Source organism: Tachypleus tridentatus, chromosome 11, assembly GCF_004210375.1.
Source record: "Tachypleus tridentatus isolate NWPU-2018 chromosome 11, ASM421037v1, whole genome shotgun sequence".
In the NCBI taxonomy this organism is placed as follows: Eukaryota; Metazoa; Arthropoda; class Merostomata; order Xiphosura; family Limulidae; genus Tachypleus; species Tachypleus tridentatus.
Window position 1 is genome coordinate 62,504,777 of NC_134835.1, and position 20,660 is coordinate 62,525,436.

The 20,660-nt window shown below is 37.5% G+C and overlaps 1 protein-coding gene across 3 annotated transcripts in view; it reads right to left on the reverse strand.

Moving 5' to 3' along the window:
• The window catches only part of LOC143232290 (transcription factor Dp-2-like), a 71,068-nt gene that overhangs the window by 37,454 nt on the left and 12,954 nt on the right, over window positions 1-20,660 (reverse strand). For 2 of the 3 annotated variants that reach the window (XM_076467516.1, XM_076467517.1), the window contains exons 2-3: window positions 20,074-20,225; window positions 19,579-19,645 (exon numbers count right to left, since the gene is read on the reverse strand). In XM_076467516.1, coding sequence (XP_076323631.1) covers window positions 19,579-19,645; window positions 20,074-20,225 — 219 coding nt within the window. Of the gene's footprint in view, window positions 1-659; window positions 863-19,578; window positions 19,646-20,073; window positions 20,226-20,660 lie in introns of those variants that run through there. The other variant, XM_076467518.1, reaches the window with a different exon arrangement.

The window sequence follows — 20,660 nt, forward strand, 5'->3', positions numbered from 1 at the left end:
ATGCACTTTGTCCATGTACAGAGTATGGTTTAGAAAAGTGCATGTATAATAATTTTCCAATTGTTGGCTCACCATCTCCAGGGTCAAATTTCAAATATGTATGAATATTATATTTGTATGTGCTCCAAATTAAATGAGCTTAACACAAAAATATGTAATCAATTTAGAAACAATATCTGCATTCATCACAAATATTTATGAAGTTTTTGGAAGACCCAATAAATGGCTCGAATGTAACAAATGCTAAGAGTGCTAATTCATTAAAAACGATCATCGATGAAATACACAAATTTATGAATGTTACTATATGATAACTTTAAGCCTACAAATTGAAACTACAGCATCTGCTCAAATAAAATACTGAAACACCCCACGTGTGTACAAAATGAGGGTTTAAAAGTAAATTCGGAACAGCGTGTGTAAGAAGAACAAAAATTTAAATTTGTGCTTTATTTAATTTTATATGTTTGTACCACACGTGGTATATTCATGCAATATTTTACAGTATACAGAAACAAAACAGTATTACCTTTTTTTTTTTACAAAATATAGGTATATACCATTAATTACACTGAGGTGGTCGTGTGTTGTTAAGACTGAAGGTCAAGGCATGAACGCAAAAACCTGAAACAAAAGTGAAGTAAGAAAATAAATTTTACCTTTCCTCGTGAGCTCTAACCTCCCTTTAATCTCTGTTTTTATCCCTTTCACGAGACCCTTTACCTGAGGGCACGTGTTAAGCGACATTCTTTCCGAAATAGTGGCTTTCGCGCCAATTTCTTTCCGACTGGAAATTACATACAACACAAGTCTAACAGCCACGATACTCCTTCCCCTCTCACGACATCCCAGCGGTGATCCGGTGGGCTTCACATACAAAGACAATCACAAAACACGCTGTAGCTAGAAACCAGTCCTCGCACAATCTATCGCCATCAGGCACTCACATTCATAAACTAACACACGCTATCTCGCGTAGTATTTTCGTGCCTTGAATGACAGAAACACTCCTCATAAAGCGGTCAATTTCGAAATGGCGGGAAATTGAACACAACATCCAATCACGCAGGTTCTCACTACAGGACGATCAGCTGTTAGTTTTCTCTAACAAAGATATAGAAACATGTCCGAAATCATATTCATCTCAACACGAGAAAATTACACGAACAGGAAATAAAAATGACAACAACGTATATATCTTTATTACGAGCAGTGAGATCCAACATCATAAACACGTATCAAAACAATTAAGTTTTCTTTAACAATTTCTGACAAACAAAAAAAGAGAAAAAGTTGAACAGAACCTAATTTTTTTATATTGCTTTCCACTCTTATGAGTTAACTGTATTTTGTAATAATAACAATAAAACGTTAATGCCAGAGTACGAAATAACTAAATACATCACCAACGTAGTCACAAAAGTAATAAATATCACACAGACATTCTCATATAAAGGCGTAAAAAAAGTAGAGTTTTTTGATAATTTCTCCACATATATTAATTCATGCAAGAGCACGCACACACATACATACATAGATACACACTTGTGCCGAAAATCAGGTATGGGTAACAGTCAGCCATTGTTGCTGCTTGTTAAACACACAATAGCCTCTCACATAACACCTGCAAGGTAAGAATGTAGCCCTGACAAAAGATATAACGGTTTCTCTTTCGTGAGTATGCACTTTGTTACTACTACGATCTTTTTTTATATTTTTTTAAATGATTTCCTTTTCTCCTCGAAATATAAAATACCTATTCGTGATAAATATTGGTCAGTTTACCTTTTTAAAATCAGTTACTTGAAAAATTACACTATATTTGTATATTTAAAAAACGTAACATTTTACTTCAGCCTTGTGAAAATACGCCTAAAACTTTACCAAAGGCATTTTATAACCTAACCTTTTTTATTTTACTAATGTAACAAAGTAAACAGATAAGTATGTTCCGAAAGTAAAGTACGGATACGCCATTAACTTATTAAAACTAAATGAGCTTCCTACATGTACTTACGCAAATTTTTAATTTTCATTTGACTGAACTCTTTAACATCTAATGCCTGTAATCACTAGCTTTGGTCAGAAATATATTATGCGTTAGCTTTCCTTAGCTGACATGTATTCTTTTTTCGAAATTTCTGTAAAATAATTTATTTCACTTCAGTTTGGACGCAGTGTGTTTCAAGTAATCAATTCAACCCTCCTTTCATTACTGACAATAGGCTATACTATGGAAAACAGGCGCCCGGCGTGGCCAGGAAGTCGGGGCACACGACTCGCAATTTGAGCGTCGCTGGTTCGAATCCCCGTCACATCAAACACGTATATCCCACTATTCGTTGGTAAAAGAGCAGCTTAAGTGTTGGCGGTGAGTTGTGATAAATAACCGCCTTCCCTCTAGTCTTACACTGCTAAATTAGAGACGACTAGTGCAGATATCCCTCTTGTGGGTTTGCGCGAAATTTAAAACAAACAATTACTGACAGTAAGCTGTGTTTTCTTTAAGAAATTACGAATCGCAATGTTTTGAGACAAACGGTTGTCTTTTCTGTCGCCAAATCGGATAACTGCCACGGGATTCCACGCCCTTGTGCTTCGATTGCAATAAACAAAGATCACTTGTGAAAGTTGTAGTGGTGTACAAACCTGGCTTTTTATGTTATTGGTTTTGTATTTAAAGCCACGTTTGTAAGAAATAACATTTTATGGGATTGATAACAATCTACGGATTACGCTATTTAACACAAATTCTGTTCCTGGATAGTATGTGTTATTTCTTAATTGCTTATGCTGCAAAAGTACAGAAAATGGTCATTATTCTCTTCAAACTTTGCTTTTGTGACCTGGATAATGAAATTTAGAAATTAACCTATTTCATATGCAAAAACGGGCATATTTGCACATTTTCATTTACACAAAATATAAATCAAAATTTACATGTATTTATACTAAAGTCATACAAAAATGTTTAGAAGTAAGTAGTTTTTTGAGATTTGTAACTGTAATGTAAATCACTTTTACGTATCAGCCCCCATATACAGTCTCCCATCATGTTTTCGTTATATGCTCCCAGGTCACAAAAGCAAAGTTTGAAGAGAAAAATAGGTTGCTTTTTCCCCATTTACTTTAGGCATAAACAACTTGAAAATAACACTTTCTGCTATAAAATTTGCATGGCTTAAGTTTTTTGTGAGGTTGAATGATAATTAATGTTAAATTGAAAGGTTTATCCACTCTTTTGTTTGCCAATTCAACACACCCATTGACATTTGTCTTTGATCTTTCCTGTACAGTTAGGTTTTAACCATGTTTGTAATAAAGATTGTTGTTGTCTATACCTTCCTAGGCTCCGACATGGCCAGATGAGTAGGATGCTAGTCTCGCAATCTGGGAAGGGGAGGGGTCGCGTGTTCGAATCCCCGTCACACAAAACATGTTCGTCCTTGCGAACGTGGGGTGTTATAGTGTGACGGTCAACCTCCCTTTAATCTCTGTTTTTATCCCTTTCACGTGTTATAATGTGACGGTCAATCGGACTATTCGTTGGGAAGAGTACCCCAAGAGTTGGTGGTGGGTAGTGATGATATGCTGCCTTCCCTCGTGCCGCTTTCCGCGAAATTAAAAAAAAAAAAATCCATATCTTGCTGTAAATCAAAATAAATGATTCTCTCCATCCCAAACATTCGTACACTAAATACAAGAAGGATGGTTATGCAAGCTTCCATGAATCACTAGGTTTGTTTCCATAACGAGGTAGCACAGATATTAAATGATGAGATTATACAGCCTTTTGGGAGTGTGTGGTCGGCTCCAACAGCGATTATCCGGAAGAAGGATAACAACAACAAAAGGTTTATTTCTGCCAGGTGAACACCATGTAAAGCACGAGCTAAATGTACTGTAAACTAGAGGTTTCCATCCAAAATAAAAGTAATCCAAGAACTGCGCCAAACTGTCTGAGCCGAATCCTCAAGAAAACGATTTATTCTAATGTTTTATTTTTTTATATTGAGAACAAAGCTATCATTTTGTAGATTTGTATGTTTGTTATTTTTAAAGGAATTATTGTTCTTGTTTGTTATACCCAATAAAACCTCGTGTTTCACACGTCTTAACCACTGTTAAAATCGCGTATTTTTGTATGTTTATTTAATTTGACTTGTTTAACGTTAGTTAGCCGCCACACACTCGCCATTTTTTCCACTCGTTCATTTCGTTCCATATTCATTTTTTTCATAAGATTTTACTTTTTATAAAATATTATCTTGTGGTTATCTCAGTACAATGTTAGAATGAAAAAGTGGTCCTACCAAAAGTAGTGATGAAAACGAAAAAACGCACTGCAAGAAAAAGCTAAATAACTAAAATCGACTTCATTTCTTCAAGTATAAAATATTGTACAATCAGTCTCGCCATCACTCCTCACATCTGTGAATTCAAGTTTTATCTCCAGTGAAAAAGATAAGTTCCTATTACTTCACCTACTGAAGGTGCACACCATTGTGAACACAAGATAATTTCGGTTAGTTTGTTAGCGTTTATTAGCACAAAGCAATTAAGCTATCTGCGCCAAACAATCAATAAAAAATGAAAAATAAAATTATTGATACATGTAAAAAGGAATCGTGTTAAAACAAAGTCCAATTTTCGAATTAAAAACTTAAAGTTTTAAAGGCCAATGATCCTTAAAAGTTAAAACACAACTGACGTTGACAGTGTCACCATCACCAATTGTCGATACTGTCCAACATCAAGAGTGAGTCGTCAATGATAAAAATGTGTCTAAAATAGTGCAGTCGCTTACGCTCGTAACGACGGCATGACAGTACAATGTGGGTCATTGTGATTTGAGTCTCACACAGACCACACATTGGTACATCATACCCAGATAAAAGAAAACGATGAGTTAAAAAAATCAAACAAAAGTAGCCTAGTCAGAACAACTTCCTCTTTCCGATTCTTACGGAAGCAAGGGAGCTAAAGAGCAACAGAAGGTTTGATCTGGGAAAGCTTGTTAACACGTTTCTAACTCCAAGTCGACTGCCAACTGGCGTGGAGCCGAGTCTTGAATACAGGACGGGTAGTCCTTGTATAAAACAGACACAGCAGTGACAGCACCAGACTAGACAGACTTAGTTACGGTATCAACCAGCTACATTCGTGGATACCAACATGGACCGGTATCCAGAAGAACTGGATAAAATACATGATAAAGAGAAACGGAACAGTCAGTTTTGAATATCGACGAGAGGAGGATGAGAACTAACGTGAAGCAACTCCAGGGCCAGGGGAGAGCTAAGCGAAACGGTATAAATAGTACAGTTCGCGTATACTGCATAGCTTCTATATGATCCAAGGCAAGATAAAATGCATACAGTTCGATAGTGAACACAAACTGTAGAGGGGATCCTGTATGCAACTACAGAATCACAACAAATTACGACAGAGCCCACAGAGTCACCTGATTTCGAACCCCCTATATAAATGGAAATGGAATGACAATTCAAAAGATGTTCAACAATGAGAAGATACTTCCAATCGGGAATATTAGCTTTCTTCAGATGAATCAAATAAATGTCACATTTGGAGATGGTAATAAGCCACGGTGGAATGAGCCAATCCGTGGAGACAGCAACGTCATTTAAGGACAGACCTAATTCAACCAACTGCACTTGGATACCAAAGCCAAAAAGGACAATAGCAGACCGTCTATTCTGAAAAAGCATAGCCCTCTGAGAAAAACAAACAAACAGAAGCCCAGGTGGAATGCTGTGGTAAGGGTCCAAGTTTTGCAGCATATAGTAAAGACAGTTGCAAATGGCAGAGGTGTAGAACAGGTTCATGAGATTTGGTGTACAAGCTTTGGAATGGAGAAGTGCAGAAAGCCCCTGATGGTGAGCATGGTTCAACATCTTCAAGGCTGAGGTCCTGGCAAAACCATAGACCAGAGACCCATAGTCCAGTTTTGACTGAATGAGGGCATGAAGGATGTTCAATGCCCTTGTACGCTTGACACGTAGCTGCTTGATGTATGTAATAAGGGTCAGCTTATGGTCAAAGATAATATCCAAGAACTTCATCTTAGGGACCACAAGAAGTACAACTTCTCAAAAACAGAGCTCAGGATCAGGGTGAATACCAAGTTGGTGGCAGAAGTGCATGCAAACGGTTTGAGAGTGAGAAAAGGTAAAACCATTTGCTTTGGTTCACTTCAGTAAATGATTGAGGACAGTCTGTAGCTGCCATTCAATAAACATCATGCTCGACAACTGACACAAGATGCTAAAGTCATAAACATACTGTTTGCAAATGTAGGAGTTGTCCACTGAAGTCATTAATCTTTGTAATGAAAAGTGTGACACTCAAGACATGGCCCTGAGAGTCTCCAAGTTCCTGTGGGAAAGAACAGGAAAGTGTTGAACCCACATGGACTTGAAATTGCCAGTCTATTAAAATATGTTTAATAAAAATTGGCAAATTTCCAAGCAACTTGTATAAGTGAAGGTCTCACAGGATGCTATACCTCCATGTAGTATAATAAGCTTTCTCAAGGTAAAAAATACAGAAACAAGATCTTTTCACTTGAGAAAGGCTTCTCTGATTGACGTTAAGTTGAATCAGGTGGTCCACGGTGAAGTACTGTTGTCAGAATCCACATTGGGTGAGCGAGAAGAGGTTGTTTGATTCCTCGAATCAAACAAAATAAGCATTAACCATCCTCTCCAATATCTTACAGTGACAGCTTGCCAAAATAACTGGATAGTAGTGTGAAGAAATCTTAGAATATTTCTTAAGCTTAGGAAAAGGGAGGGCAATATCATGACACCAAGCATCAGGAAAAGCATTCTACTGCCAGATCCAGTTAACAATCAGAAGAATAGCAAGAGAGGCAGAAGAGAGATGGTGCATCATCTCAAAATGAATATCATCAGGTCCAACTAATGTACTGGCAAACTGATGAAGCAGAAACACTAGATACATGAGATAAACTTTCATTGGAAAGCAAGATCAAAAGGGGGGGAAGCATAATGCCTACCAACCTTCCAAATCTTGTCCCATATGACTTTGAAAGTGGTACAAGGGAGGGATGCAAGTTGTGAACTTAATCCAAAATTACTTCTAGCTTTGACGTCTTACCTGCTGAGCACATGCACAGGCCAGCTTAAAGGCAATATAGTTTGAAAGTGTGGGATATCTACAAAATATATCCCAGGCCCTTTTTCAGCCTTTTGTGCCATGTGACATTGACAAAAACTGGTATCCCACAATATGCTAGGGAAAAAATTCCCACTCTGTAAGTCACTGTTAATCCCCCAAGAGAAATGAGAGAAAACGTGAAGAGGAGCAGATAGAGTGATCAACAGCAGTAAAAGATTGAATATGTGCATGGTATAAGTATCAGTATCCAAGAGTGAAAAGTTATGATCCGAGAGCATATGTTCTACAGAACGACCCGTCCCATCAATATCACCACCACCCCATAAGGGATTATGTCCATTAAAGTCTGTTAGGATTAAAAAGGGAGATAGTAAATGTTCAATGAGAGCATCAAGGTCTGACTGATCATAGCTCTCCTCAAGAGACAAATAAAAAGAATGAACAGTGATAGTATGACCCAAGGAAACACTGAGGGCTACAGCCTCCAAGGGTTATTGAGTGGCAAAGATAGGGTGGGCACATGCTTATCAACCAGCAGTGCCACCCCTCCATCACACAACCTGTCATCATTTCTATGCAAAGAAAACTGGCAAAAGGAGACTGTATTGGCAGGTTTCAGATATGTTTCCTTTAACCCTTTTGGCGCAGTTGGTGACCACAGTTGACTTGAAGGCTCAGCACAGCAGGCAACCTTCCTTTATTCCTGTTATTCTTATGTATTTGAATTAAACATATATAGTATTGGATACAATCACCGAATATTTTAGGGACCTTTGTTGAGTTATTGCCAAGATATCATGCTTTTAGTACTGATACCTTAATTAGTTGAAGTATCAAACATATATCTTCAGTGCCAAAAGGGTTATGGAGAGACACTCAGGATGGTAAGAATCAATCAGCACTCTGATGTTATCCAAATTAAAACAGAAACCTTGACAGTTCCACTGTATTAAAGTGGCCATTTTTACTTATGTGAAGGAGAATTGGGCAGAGAGCCCTTCTGTTTATGACCACAACATTTCTTTCTATTAAAAGGTCTATCAACTTCTATGAATCTCACCTTGGGTCGGGTGGGCAGATCTCTGTCAGTAGATGAAGATTCAAGTGACTGAGGACATGAACAAATAATCGTTCTGCATCTCAGGGCTGAAGAAGAAGATGGACCAGATGAAACACCAGAAGCCAGAATCATAAAAAGTGGATCTGGGTAGTCACTGGAAAGAATGGTGGGGATAGAGATAGTGTTTCAATGTTGACTTGACAACTCTATTAACCATGCAGGGCAAAAGCTTCTTCACGTGGTTATAAAATGACCCTGTCAGAGACACAGAGAGTTCTGTCTGCATTTCAGCTGTAACAGTAGAATGGAGTAAAGCAGCATATGTCTGAGATGGAGTGGCAGACAGTAACTTTCAAGCCTCAATGTAAATAATGTTTTTCAAATGTACCTCTTTTTCTTCCATCCACCTAGGGCATGAACAAAAGTAAGATGGATGACAGCCCCTACAATTAACATAATGAGAGTCTATTTCACACTCATAGACATTGTGGTCCTTGCCACTGCAACTAATACACATCAAGAAACCAATGAGTGACTAAACCACTGACAATAAAAACATCTGTGAGGGTTTGGAATATATGGCCATATTTTGCAATTTAGATAACCTGCCTTAATGGTAGCAGATGGATGTGGTGATGTAAACATCAAAATTAGGACATTACACAGCATCATAATTCCATCTTTGTGAGTGGAGATATGCAGGACTCCTTGGGTGGAGAAACCAGCAAGAATCTCCAGCTCAGGAATGTTTTTCAAATCTCTTCAAAGTAATTTGGGGCATAACTTCAATGGGTATATCCTCAATGACCTTCAATTACAAGAGAAGTTCACTCTGTTTTGGAGTAGATGTTTCCACCAAGATGACCCCAGAATGTAGTTTTTGACTGACTTGGGAGAGCCAGTAATCCCCTCTAGTCAATTCTGAATGAAAAGGGGAGACAACTGCCTTAAAGATTTCTCTGAATCTGTGACAACACTGTTGCAACTCCACTATTACCGGCATCTGTATCCAGAATGACTGAACAATTTTTTCTAAAGTAAGCCAAAGATGAAGCATCAACTAAAGCACATTTTAATAGATGAAATACAAATACGCTTTAGTCAGAAAGACAATGATGCTTGATTGATTGATTGATTTAGTGTTTTATGGCACAAAGCAGCTAGGCTATCTGCGCCAAACGTCCAGTAAAAAGGTAAAAATAAATGTAGTAAAACACATAAAAGGAAATGAAGGTAAAACAACATCATTGAAAAAAGAAAAAGCATAAAACCAATGTTGACACCTAGTCTACAATGTTAAGAGAGAAAGGAGAGTAAGAAAAGTAGTAAAGGACTTTCTCTAGCAAAATTGTAATGATCATAACCCACCAAGAAGACTAACAGGTAAGTACAAAAATCCACCGACAGTCATGTGAAGTTGGCCTTTCCAGTCCTGGTTCCGGGTTATGTTGTCATAACATCCATTAAAAAAAGTAAAGTAAGAAAAGTGTTAAAAGACATATAGCAAAATCATAATAAAAATTAGCCAAATATCCTGTAAAAAGGTAAAAGTAAAGTAAATGTAGTAAAACTCATAAAAGGAACCAAAGGTATAAACAAAACAGCAATTAAAAACAGAAAATGGCATGAAACCAATGTTGACATCCAGTCTACAAAGTTGTAAAGAACTTCCTGTAGCAGAATGGTAATGATCATAACCTGCCAGGAAGACTAACAGGTAAGTACAAGAACCACCATCAGTCACCTGAAGTTGGTCTTTTCAGTCCTGGTTCCAGGATATGTGTCATTATGGCCAGTAACAAAAGGTAAAGTAATAAAAGACATGCAGAAAACTGTAATAACAACTCGCCAGGACGACTAACAGTTAGTTCAAACAGCAGCTTTAGTCACCTGAAGTTGGCCTTTCCAGTCCTGGTGTCGAGTTATTTAATGTTCTGGCCATTTTCCAATGTCAAATTGAACTAGAGAGATTGAGACTCTGAAAAGGGAATCATAATTAAAAAGGTGTAATGAATAAATATCAAACACTTAAATGAGGTTAAAAAGATTAATGGCCATTAAAAAAACTAAAAACTTCATCAAGGTGGACAGTGGATCAAGGACCAATAACACTGTCCAATGTTACAGACAAACACTGGGACAGAACATGTTTAAAATAATGCCGTCGTTAAGAGTCATAATGATGGCAAGAAAGTAAAATGTGGCTTACAGTGATTTGAGTGTTACACAAACTACACATTGGTGCATCAGTTCCAGATAAAAGAAAACGATGAGTTAAAAAACTGTGACCAATGAGTAGTCTAGTTAGAACAACTTCCTCCTTCCGAACCTTACAGAAGCTAGATGGCCAAAGCCCAATATAGGGTTTTATTTGAAAAAAGCTTGTTGTCATGTTGCTCACTCCAAGTGGACTGCCAGCTGGCACAGAGCCGAGCCTTGAATACAGGACCATAGTCCATGTACGGAATAGGCACAGTGGTGATAGTGCCAGAGCAGATAGATTTAGCTGCCATGTCTGCAAGCGCATTCCCATGAATACCAACATGGCCTGGTATCCAGAAAAACTGGACAGAAGTAGATGTTAATGAGAAATGGGCCAGTTGGTTTTGAATATCAGTGAGAACAGGGTGTGAGCCAACGTGAAGTGATTCCAAGGCCAGCAGAGAACTAAGGGAGTCAGTATAAATAGTGCAGTTAAAGTACTGCTCAGCAGTGAACACAGAAATTGTAGAGGGGATTCAGTGCGCAACCACCGAACCACAACATACCATGGCAGAGCTCACAGAATTACCTGATTTGAAACCATTTGTATAAATTAGAATGGAATGATTGTTTGAAAGATGTTCAGTAAATAAAAGACTGTACTTCCAATCGGGAGTATCTGCCTTTTTCAGATGACTAAAAGAAAGGTCACATTTGGGGGCTGCAATAAGCCATGGGGGGGATGGGCTGACCAGTGGATTCTGCAATGTTATCCAAGGACAGACCCAATTCATCCAATTGCGCCTAGATGTGAAGTCCAAAAGGAGCAATGGCATATCATCTGTTTTGTAAAAGTAAGACCCACTGAGGAAGGAAAACACATCCCCAAGTGGGATGCTTTGGTAAGGAGCAAAGTTTCGTGAGATTTCACGTATAAGCTCTGAACTGGGAAGTGTGGAAAGCCCCAGTGCAGAGTAAAAGTCCTTGATGATGAACGGGGTCCAGCATCTTTAAGACCGAGGATCTGGCAGAGCCATAGACTATTGATTCATAGTCGAGTTTTGAACGATTAAGAGCACGATATATCTTTAACATAGAACATCGATCCACTTACCAACTGGCGGTAGAGAGGACACGGAGGATGTTCAGTGCTCTTGTGCATTTGACACGTAGCTGCTTTAAGTGTGGTATAAAGGTCAGCTACGGTCAAAGATAAGCTGCAAGAACTTGGTCTCGGGAACCACTGGCAGCAAAACTTCACCGATACGGAGTTCAGGATCAGGATGGATACCCTGTTGGCGGCAAAAGTGCATGCAAACGGTTTTAGAGAGAGAAAAATTAAAGCCGTTTGCCGTAGTCCACTTCAGTACACGATTGAGGGCAGTTTGTAGTTGCCGCTCAATATATCTCATGTTCAACGACTGACACGAGATGTGAGAGTCGTTGACATAGAGCCTGTTTGCAACAGCAAGAGGGAGTTGTTCAGTGATGGCATTAATCTTTATACTGAAAAGTGTGACACTCAAAACACAGCCCTGAAGGACCCCAAGTTCCTGTACAAAAGAACGGGAAAATGTCGAACCCACACGAACTTGGAATCTCCTGTCCATTAAAAAATTTTTAATAAACATGGGTAAATGACCACGTAGCCCATATATATGGAGGTCTCGCAAAATGCCATACCTCCATGTTGTGTCATAAGCCTTCTCAATGTTAAAGAACACTGAACAAAATGTTGGCATTTGAGAAAGGCTTCTCTGATTGATGTTTCAAGTCTAATTAGGTGGTCCGTGGTGGAATGCTATCATCGGAACCCACACTGGGTGGGCGAGAGGAGTTTGTTTGATTCGAGGAACCAAACAAGATGATCATTAACCATCCTCTCTAAAGTCTTACAAAGACAGCTTGTCAAAGCAATTGGACGGTAGTTTAAAGGAATCTTGGGATCTTTCCAGGTTTAGAGAAAGGTAAGATAATAGCCTGGCACCAGGCATCAGGAAAAACAATCACCTGCCATATCTGGTTAAAATCAATAAGAAGAATATCAAGAGAAGCAGGAGAGAGATAGTGCAGCATATCATATGGTACCTCATCAGGTCCAACAGATGTACTGCCAGACCAATGAAGGGCCATTTTCAGTTTCACCAGTGTAAAGGGGCAATTATAGTCAAAGAGACAGTCAGTTCGAAAGGAAAGAGGTAAACGCTCTGCCCCAGTCTTGATGGCCAAGAAGGTGGAGGAACAAGCAGAAGTGCTAGATACTTGGCAAAAGTTTTCACCTAGAGTATCAGCAATGCTCTGGACATCAGCTACCTTTTGGCCATCAGAGAGTAAGATCAAGAGGGGGACAGAACTGTAGTGCTCACTGACCTTTCGAATCCTGTCCCATATGACCTTGGAACTGGTGGTAGAGGATATGCTAGTTGTGAACTTAATCCAAGATTCCTTCTGGCTTTGACGTCTTACCCACCTAGCATGTGCATGGGCCCGTTGGAAAGCAATGCGTTTCAAAAGTGTGGGATACCAACGGAAAGTATCCCAGGCCCGTTTTTGAGCCTTCCTTGCCAAGTGGCAAGCACGATTCCACCACGGAGGAGGATATCGTGGAAAACATGTCATGGTTTTAGGAATACACTGAGCAGCTGCTTGTATAATACAGTCAGTTACTGCTGCCACACAGGCATCTATTGATGGCTGATTCACGATGGCTGGATCAAGTTCTGCGAGAGCAGTGAAAGTGGACCAGTCTGCCTGATCCAGCTTCCACCGGGGCACGCGGGTAGGGTGGCACCGACGACAGCCAGTCTCTCTCAAAAGTATAGAAAAATGATCACTGCCTAGTGGATTATTGTCAACCCTCCATAAAAAATGGGAAAATAATGAAGGGGAATAAACCAAGAGATCAATAGCTGTAAAAAAATGACTAGGTGCATGAAAATAAGTAGAAGAACCAGTATTAAAAGAGAAAGATTGTGATAAGAGAGCATACGCTTTACAAAGCGACCACTCCTATCAATAACAGCACCTCCCCAGAGGGGATGATGTCCATTAAAGTCCCCCAGGAGTAGAAAGGGAGACAGCAACTGTTCAAAGAGAGCATCAAGGTCTGATTGATCATATGTCTCTCCAGGGAACAGATAGAGAGAACAAACAGTGATGGTATGACCAAAGGAACACAGATGGCTATGGCCTCCAAGGGTGTGTTGATTGACAAAGACAGGGTGGGCACATGCCACCCTTCCATGTACTCGTCCATGACACAGCCAGTCATTTCTGTACAGAGAAAACTGCCGAATGGTGAATGTATCAGGAGGTTTCAGAAATGTTTCCTGTAAGTGAAGACATACAAGATGGTAGGAAGCAATCAGTGTTTTGATATCATCCAGATTAGAACGTAAACCTCAACAGTTCCATAGTATCAAGGTGGCCATTTTTAATGACGGGTAAACGAAGTGGCTGGAGAACCCTTCTGTTTACGACCCGTCTTTTTTTTTCCTTACTGTCCTTATTTGGAGGAGGTCATTCGACCTCCATGGACCCAGGGCAGGTCTTTGTTGTTGAAAGGGGATTCTAGTGACTGAGGACGTGAACAAATGATTGTTTTGCATCTTGTGGTGGGACAAAAAGATGTAAATGAAGAAATGTCTGTACTTGAAACCAAAGGATGTGGATCTTGGGGTTTGTTGGAATGTATGGGAGGAACAGAGATGGGTGTAGAAGTTGATTCATCAATTTTTTTAACCATGGAGGTCAAAAGGCTTTTCAATTGTTTTGAAAACAATTCTCTTAGAGGCGCAGAGAGATCTGTCTGCACTCCCACTGTAGTTGTGGAACAAAGTGCAGCAGCATATGTCCGAGATGGAGTGGCGGACAGCAATTTCCGAGCCTCAAGTTAACTAATGTTATGAATCGTTTTCAAACGCTGCACCTCTTTTTCCTCCAACCATTTTGGGCAAGAACGAAAGTAGGAAGGGTGGGAACCATTGCAGGTGACACAACGCGGATGTGTGATACTCATAGGCATTGTGGTCCTTGCCACCACAATGAGCACATGTCAGGGAACCATGACAGAACATCTTTGAGTGGCCGAACCTCTGACAATGGAAACATCGAAGAGGGTTTGGAGTGTACGGCCGTACTCTGCAAATTAGATAACATGACTCGATGGTGGCAGGTGCACGTGGTGATGTAAATGTCAAAACGAGGATATTTGTTGGCAGTGTAACTCCATCTTTGTGAGAGGAGATGAGCCTCACTGCAGAAACTCCTTGAGTGGAGAGACCAGTGAGAATCTCTGACTCGGGGACATTCTTCAAATCCATCTCAACAATAACTCCTCATGATGAATTCAAGGTAGCATGAGGGGTAATTTCAATAGATACATCCCCAATTGCCTTTGAATTCAAGAGGAGTTCACTGTGTTGGGATGTGGATGTTTCAACCAATATGTCTCCAGATCGAAACTTCTTTACTGACTTTGGAGAGCCAGCAAGTCCCTCTAGTCCCTTCTGAATAAAAAAGGGGGACATTTGCCCTAAAGTTTTTTCTGAAAGAGAATGTAATATAAGGAAATGGGGTACAGGTGTTACAGATATTGAAGATTGCTTCTCAGAGTCTTCACGACGTGGTCTTTTACCAATTGACTGTTTTTTCACTATTATATTTAAATTTTTTGTTGGAGGATCCATAGGAAAAAAAGGAAAATTTCGGTACCCACTGACCCCACCTACCATGGAGCCCTATGAGGGGATGCACTACAATGTCATGCAAGAACATTGCAGCAACGTCAGGGTTTCATGAGCACTATACCCAAACACCAGCATCAAACACAATGTCCACAACACCCGTTGAGAACTTCCAACACTAGTACTTGGATGACTCTAGCCCAAGTGGACCAGCCGACTGACCCAAAGGCCATCCATCTACAGGAATTCAAGGCCAAAGTGGTGTGTTAGGGTTGGACCCCTCAACCACCAGGATCCTCTCCTCCCCTTCACGGGTCGCCACGCACAGCAAACACGTGGGTGGATGTTTAGATCCCAGAGGAGTTAAACTGAAAGAACAGAATCTTCCCTGGGAGGTCTCCTCACCACGTACAGGAATCCACACCAAGGGGAGAAAGATGCAAGTAACTTGAAGAGGTTTACCAGAATCATCATGATACATAAATAACAGAGGACAAAGCTTAAAAAGTTTTAACCTTTTTTACAGTCAAAGGCTAGAACTAACCTTTAGTAAACACAGTTCTTGTGAGATTAGTGGAGTGTTCACTCCAACTTTGTCTATTATTTGAATGCATTTATAATAAACTACAAAACAGCACCCGTGTAACTGTACTATATGTTTTCATCCAGTTTACTTTTCAGGATTCTCAGAGGTCAGCATTAGAAAGTTTTTATTATTGAGATACAGCTCACCTATTCCACAGTATGTTGGCTGATAATTTTTACAGCAAATTCATCATCAAATTACTAATGCTGCAACCAAGAACAAACACTGACGTTTATTCTGTGAAAGACAGCACACAAAAAAAAAATGGAGTCGTATTTCTCCCTTTAAATCAGATTTCAATGAAAGTACCTGACACATTGGAAGGTTCAGCAAAGATCTGACAATGCCATTGTCTAATAAATTTTACCCTAACTGGGATGAACCAAACTGGTCCTAACAATTTTGATCCAAAAAATGCTACTACACCTTAAAGAGCAGGTGAACAGGAACCAAGCAGACTCCCTCAGCTTAAACTAGCCATAACAGCAGCAATCAGTATTTGTCACTGACCCTTCATATGCTGTTGTCTGCTATCTCTCCTGTAGCATATGAAAATATGAACAGGTCTCTCTTTGAATGATCAATCACCTGCAATTGAAGTAAATATTCCATCTTCCAAGTTCGGAACATTGTCTACAGAAATTTAACTAATGCAGTTGCAGTATAGAAGGTTTCAATACACCTGATGGTGCCTGAAGCAGTGTAGCTATCAATACCTTAAGACTTTCAAGATGAAGACATCTGAGAAACAACTTGTAACCAATGTGGAAAACATTTAGCTATTTACAGGAAGTTTTGTTTTATAGGCATCTTGTTTGATAAAATTACATGGGATCGCTTGGAAAAACCTCCATGAACTTTTGGATGAGAATCACTCATGCTGGGACATGTCTCCCAAGAAAGAATTCTCAGATTATATATATTTCTAAGATCTTTTAGAGTCCATGCTTCATTTCTAACATATCAAATCTTAATAATGTATTTAGAACACTTAATTCTTTGACTATGACCCAGCCCATAACCATATTTTCTCACAACATTTTGCAATTATTAGAAAATGTTGCAAGATTTTTGGACACAAAACATCAGTTTTTTTTAATTAAATATTTGCTCATGATTTTTTCTTTCAAATGTCTAACTATCAAACATGGAATATTGTTGTGAAAGGAAGAAATATCCATTGTACAAAGAAGCCTTTTGGGAGGTAACTATTCATCAGTATTAATATCTTCTATGATGTCAAGAAAGTGAGGAGTATCCTTTATGTAAGAGGACAGAGTACAGGGAATATTATGTGTTGGTCAACAAAAGCAGACCGATATGTTTATATTAGATATTATGGGTTGGCCAGAATTGTTTGCATTGTATATTTTGGATAAGAGATAAAATCTACTAGGTAGAAATTGTCTAGGTATCAAATACTAAAAGGTTTCTTTGTTAATTCTATTGTTTTGTGGGAGTTCTTTAAGCTTATCAGTTATGGTCTTCATAAATTGGGCTGTATGGTCAGACAAGTTTTTTAAAAAAACCTCAAATTCCCCTAGTGTGAGAATACGGATATTTTGCCATCTTCTCCTATGGGTTTTTAACAACACACTAGAAAACTATGATATGTAACATAAAATGTTCTTTATAATTTTATCATCAATATTCTGAAGCTATATTTTTATATTCTTCAATCTTATGGGGCTAAAGAACAATCAATGATAATTCAGAAACCACTTTCCATGCCTACCTATGGCATGCTCTAATTTACAACTTGTTAAAAGATATTTCTCTGAAGCTAACTTTTTTAAAATTTATAACCAACAGAAAGCCTAGGTTTCAACTTATTTATTGCCATAGTCATTATCCCATGTGGGTTTTCAGATAATTGACAGTAAATAAAAATTATACAGAAAACAATTATCTCCCCTACTCATGACATCATAAAGTTTGTTTGTACTTATTATCATACTACCTAAGCCTCAAATTTCATACATTGAAGATATTAAAAAAATATTTAGGTTCCATATATGTATTTTGAAATTTAAAAAAATACAGATTACTGTACCTATAAAACAAAATTCCACTACAATATATAAGGCTTCCTAACTAAGCTGCATTTGGGTCTAAAAAATATTTATTTCCAATCACCATTTTGTCTGAGCACCACTCTTCAAAACTGCAAAGATAAAGGAAAGATGACTTTACCTGCATAAACATTTTATAAAGCTTTGCACAAGTACATAGTTCAAAATTAGCACTACTGATTGGTTGTAAAGATGTAACTGAGAGTAGAGGCCAGATGTAAAAAAATGTTTCAAACAAAGAAAAGGTAGGCAGAGATAATGTGGTGGATTTGCTAAATATAATGATATCTCTGTAAAGAAAACAGGTAGGATGTTACAATTTTATATTCTAGCTTGTCAATAATATTAATTTGAATTTTTAAGTTGTAAGAAGCTATATATGTTGTATTGGGGGCATCATAAAATGTAATCTGAACAAAAACAGATGATGCCGTATCATGACACCCAAAAATAGACTAAGCAATTTTTTAAGTTACTTTTAAATTAAATATTAAATAATATACATAATTAAAATTTGAATTATAAACTACATTCTGATGCCAAATTTATTTACATACATTCACAATATAGTAGTTTAATAAAATTTTAAAGGTAAGTCAAGAAACAATGACATGTTCTTTGATCCCCTGCCCATAGTAAAAGGGTTAACTGCTCCTCATCCTAATGTTTGACAGCATTCAATGCTGAACTGTCCAGGTTCAGTCTCAAACACTGCACTGCCTATCTTTGAGTCCAGTTATTACAGACAACTACATCAAGCATACTGTAGCCTCTTGTCTGCATGGTTTTAGTTACAAAATAGCAGTTGTGTTAACCTAAATATGGTTAACTACAGACAAATGACAGATAACACTTTTAGATTTTACAGTTCTAAATAAGTATATATTTGTTAATTAAACAAAGAACTGCTTAAAGTTTTAAAAAGTCTGAATACTGATGTTTGTATTTTAATCAGATTAGAATATGGATTTACATCTTGATGACCTGATAACATGAAACGAAAAATACTTGTAAACACACTGTCAAAATAATGAAAATTTATATCCCAGTTAACTGTTAGCTTTAAACAGATGTGTCTTTTTTATTGCCCCTCTTAAAACTCCTTATTTATCTTCCATGAAGCCCACCCACCACTGAAATCATTCCAGTTTTAAAACTGCAAGATACTATATACAATACTGTCACCTGTCCTAAGTGTTATAAGACTAAGAATGATATTACAAACTGCTTCATCACATGTAACATTCAGCACATCTCTGTCCACAATGTGAATGTTCAACAAATAGAAAGGCTTTTACTTTCTGTAAAGAAAATCCATCTGTTTTACCACACTACTGCTACAAACAAGATTACACAGCAAAAAACATTTCCTGTATCATTGTGATCTCACCCAGTTATGCCTTCAAAATTCTGAACACCTAAGTCTTACTCAGTTGTTAAATATAAAATAATGTCCACTTGCAACAAATGCCACTCACTTTAGAAACATAGAAACAGTGCATGGCTATATTCTAGTTAATTTTGAAAATAAAAACAAAAATGCATAATTATGTCTCACTGAACTACTTGCTTGAGAACATTTGATTTTTTGAGTTATCAATAAGTTACTTTGAGAACATTTTGTGTCACAGACAACAGTAATTCCATTTTCTTGTGTAAATTTTGTTTTAGTCAACTGTTCACTTCTTTGAACATGAACTTGAAAGTTATTAATATTGTTTAAATAGTTGTCTTTTTACATTAATTTCAACTTTTATTTCCTACACAAAATTTACCCAAATAGTTGGCAAATAAATAACAAACAAAAGTTACCCTTGAAGGTGTAGCTCTGGCTGGTCGTTTTTGCAACAGCTTCCCCACTAACATTCAAGATTCCACTCTAAGTCAAAATAAATAATTCATTATCATAAAGTATATTATATGTACATCAAAGACAATCTTTTCATATATATACATATACACATATACTCTGTAAACCCTAGCACAAATTCCAGAGCCAAATAAATATTATTCAAATAAGAATATAAATATATAAATTTTTGATTTCTGGAAGGCTCAGGAGACTCAGTAAAAATTAAGTATATTATAGAGGCAACAATATTGAAAATGATAATCAATATCTCTCTGTAAAAAATGATCAGCCATCAGATATTCAATTTTATATGACAAACAGATGGTATTACATTATTTCTTTTAAAATTTTTCAAAAATTCTTAACTACAATGATCAATCAATAATACTACATCAGCCTAACATTTAACACAAGTCCTGTATGCATATTATACTTATCAACAAAAATGAATCTACCTGTTTTGCTATGGAATCTCCCAAGTGCTCTTTCATGTACTGTAATGAAACCAAAGTATTCTGTAAGTGAGAAGTTTCTGTACCAGAGGATGTACCTGAAGCTCGTTGAAGAGTGATTGTTGTTGGTCTTTGAAAGTTCATTGTTGTGTAGCCTAGAATAATTAAATGAATGAAATATATTTTACAAACATTTGGAATTTCAAAATTTTATATAAAGCATAATTGCACCTTGTTGGACTTCTATAGAGGAAAGTGTGAATTATGGGTAAAAATCAAAGCACAAGCATCACTACACAAAAATGCCTTTTTAGTTAGTGTTTAGTATCATGATCTGATACAAAGAATACTGTATTATACATAATTGTTGATTACTAGTTTGTCAGTATGCAAATGCACAACATAAATAAGTCATGTTTTCCAATAAAAATATTTTCTTACCACATGAGCCAGTGAAAAATGTACTTTTAGTTGCAAATCTTGTTAATGTACATTTCTACACAAACAGAACTGTTAGGTTTTGTACTACACACAAATTCATCTTTCTCCAGTTAATAGTTTTCTATTAGTTTTAAGGTCAAATTATAATT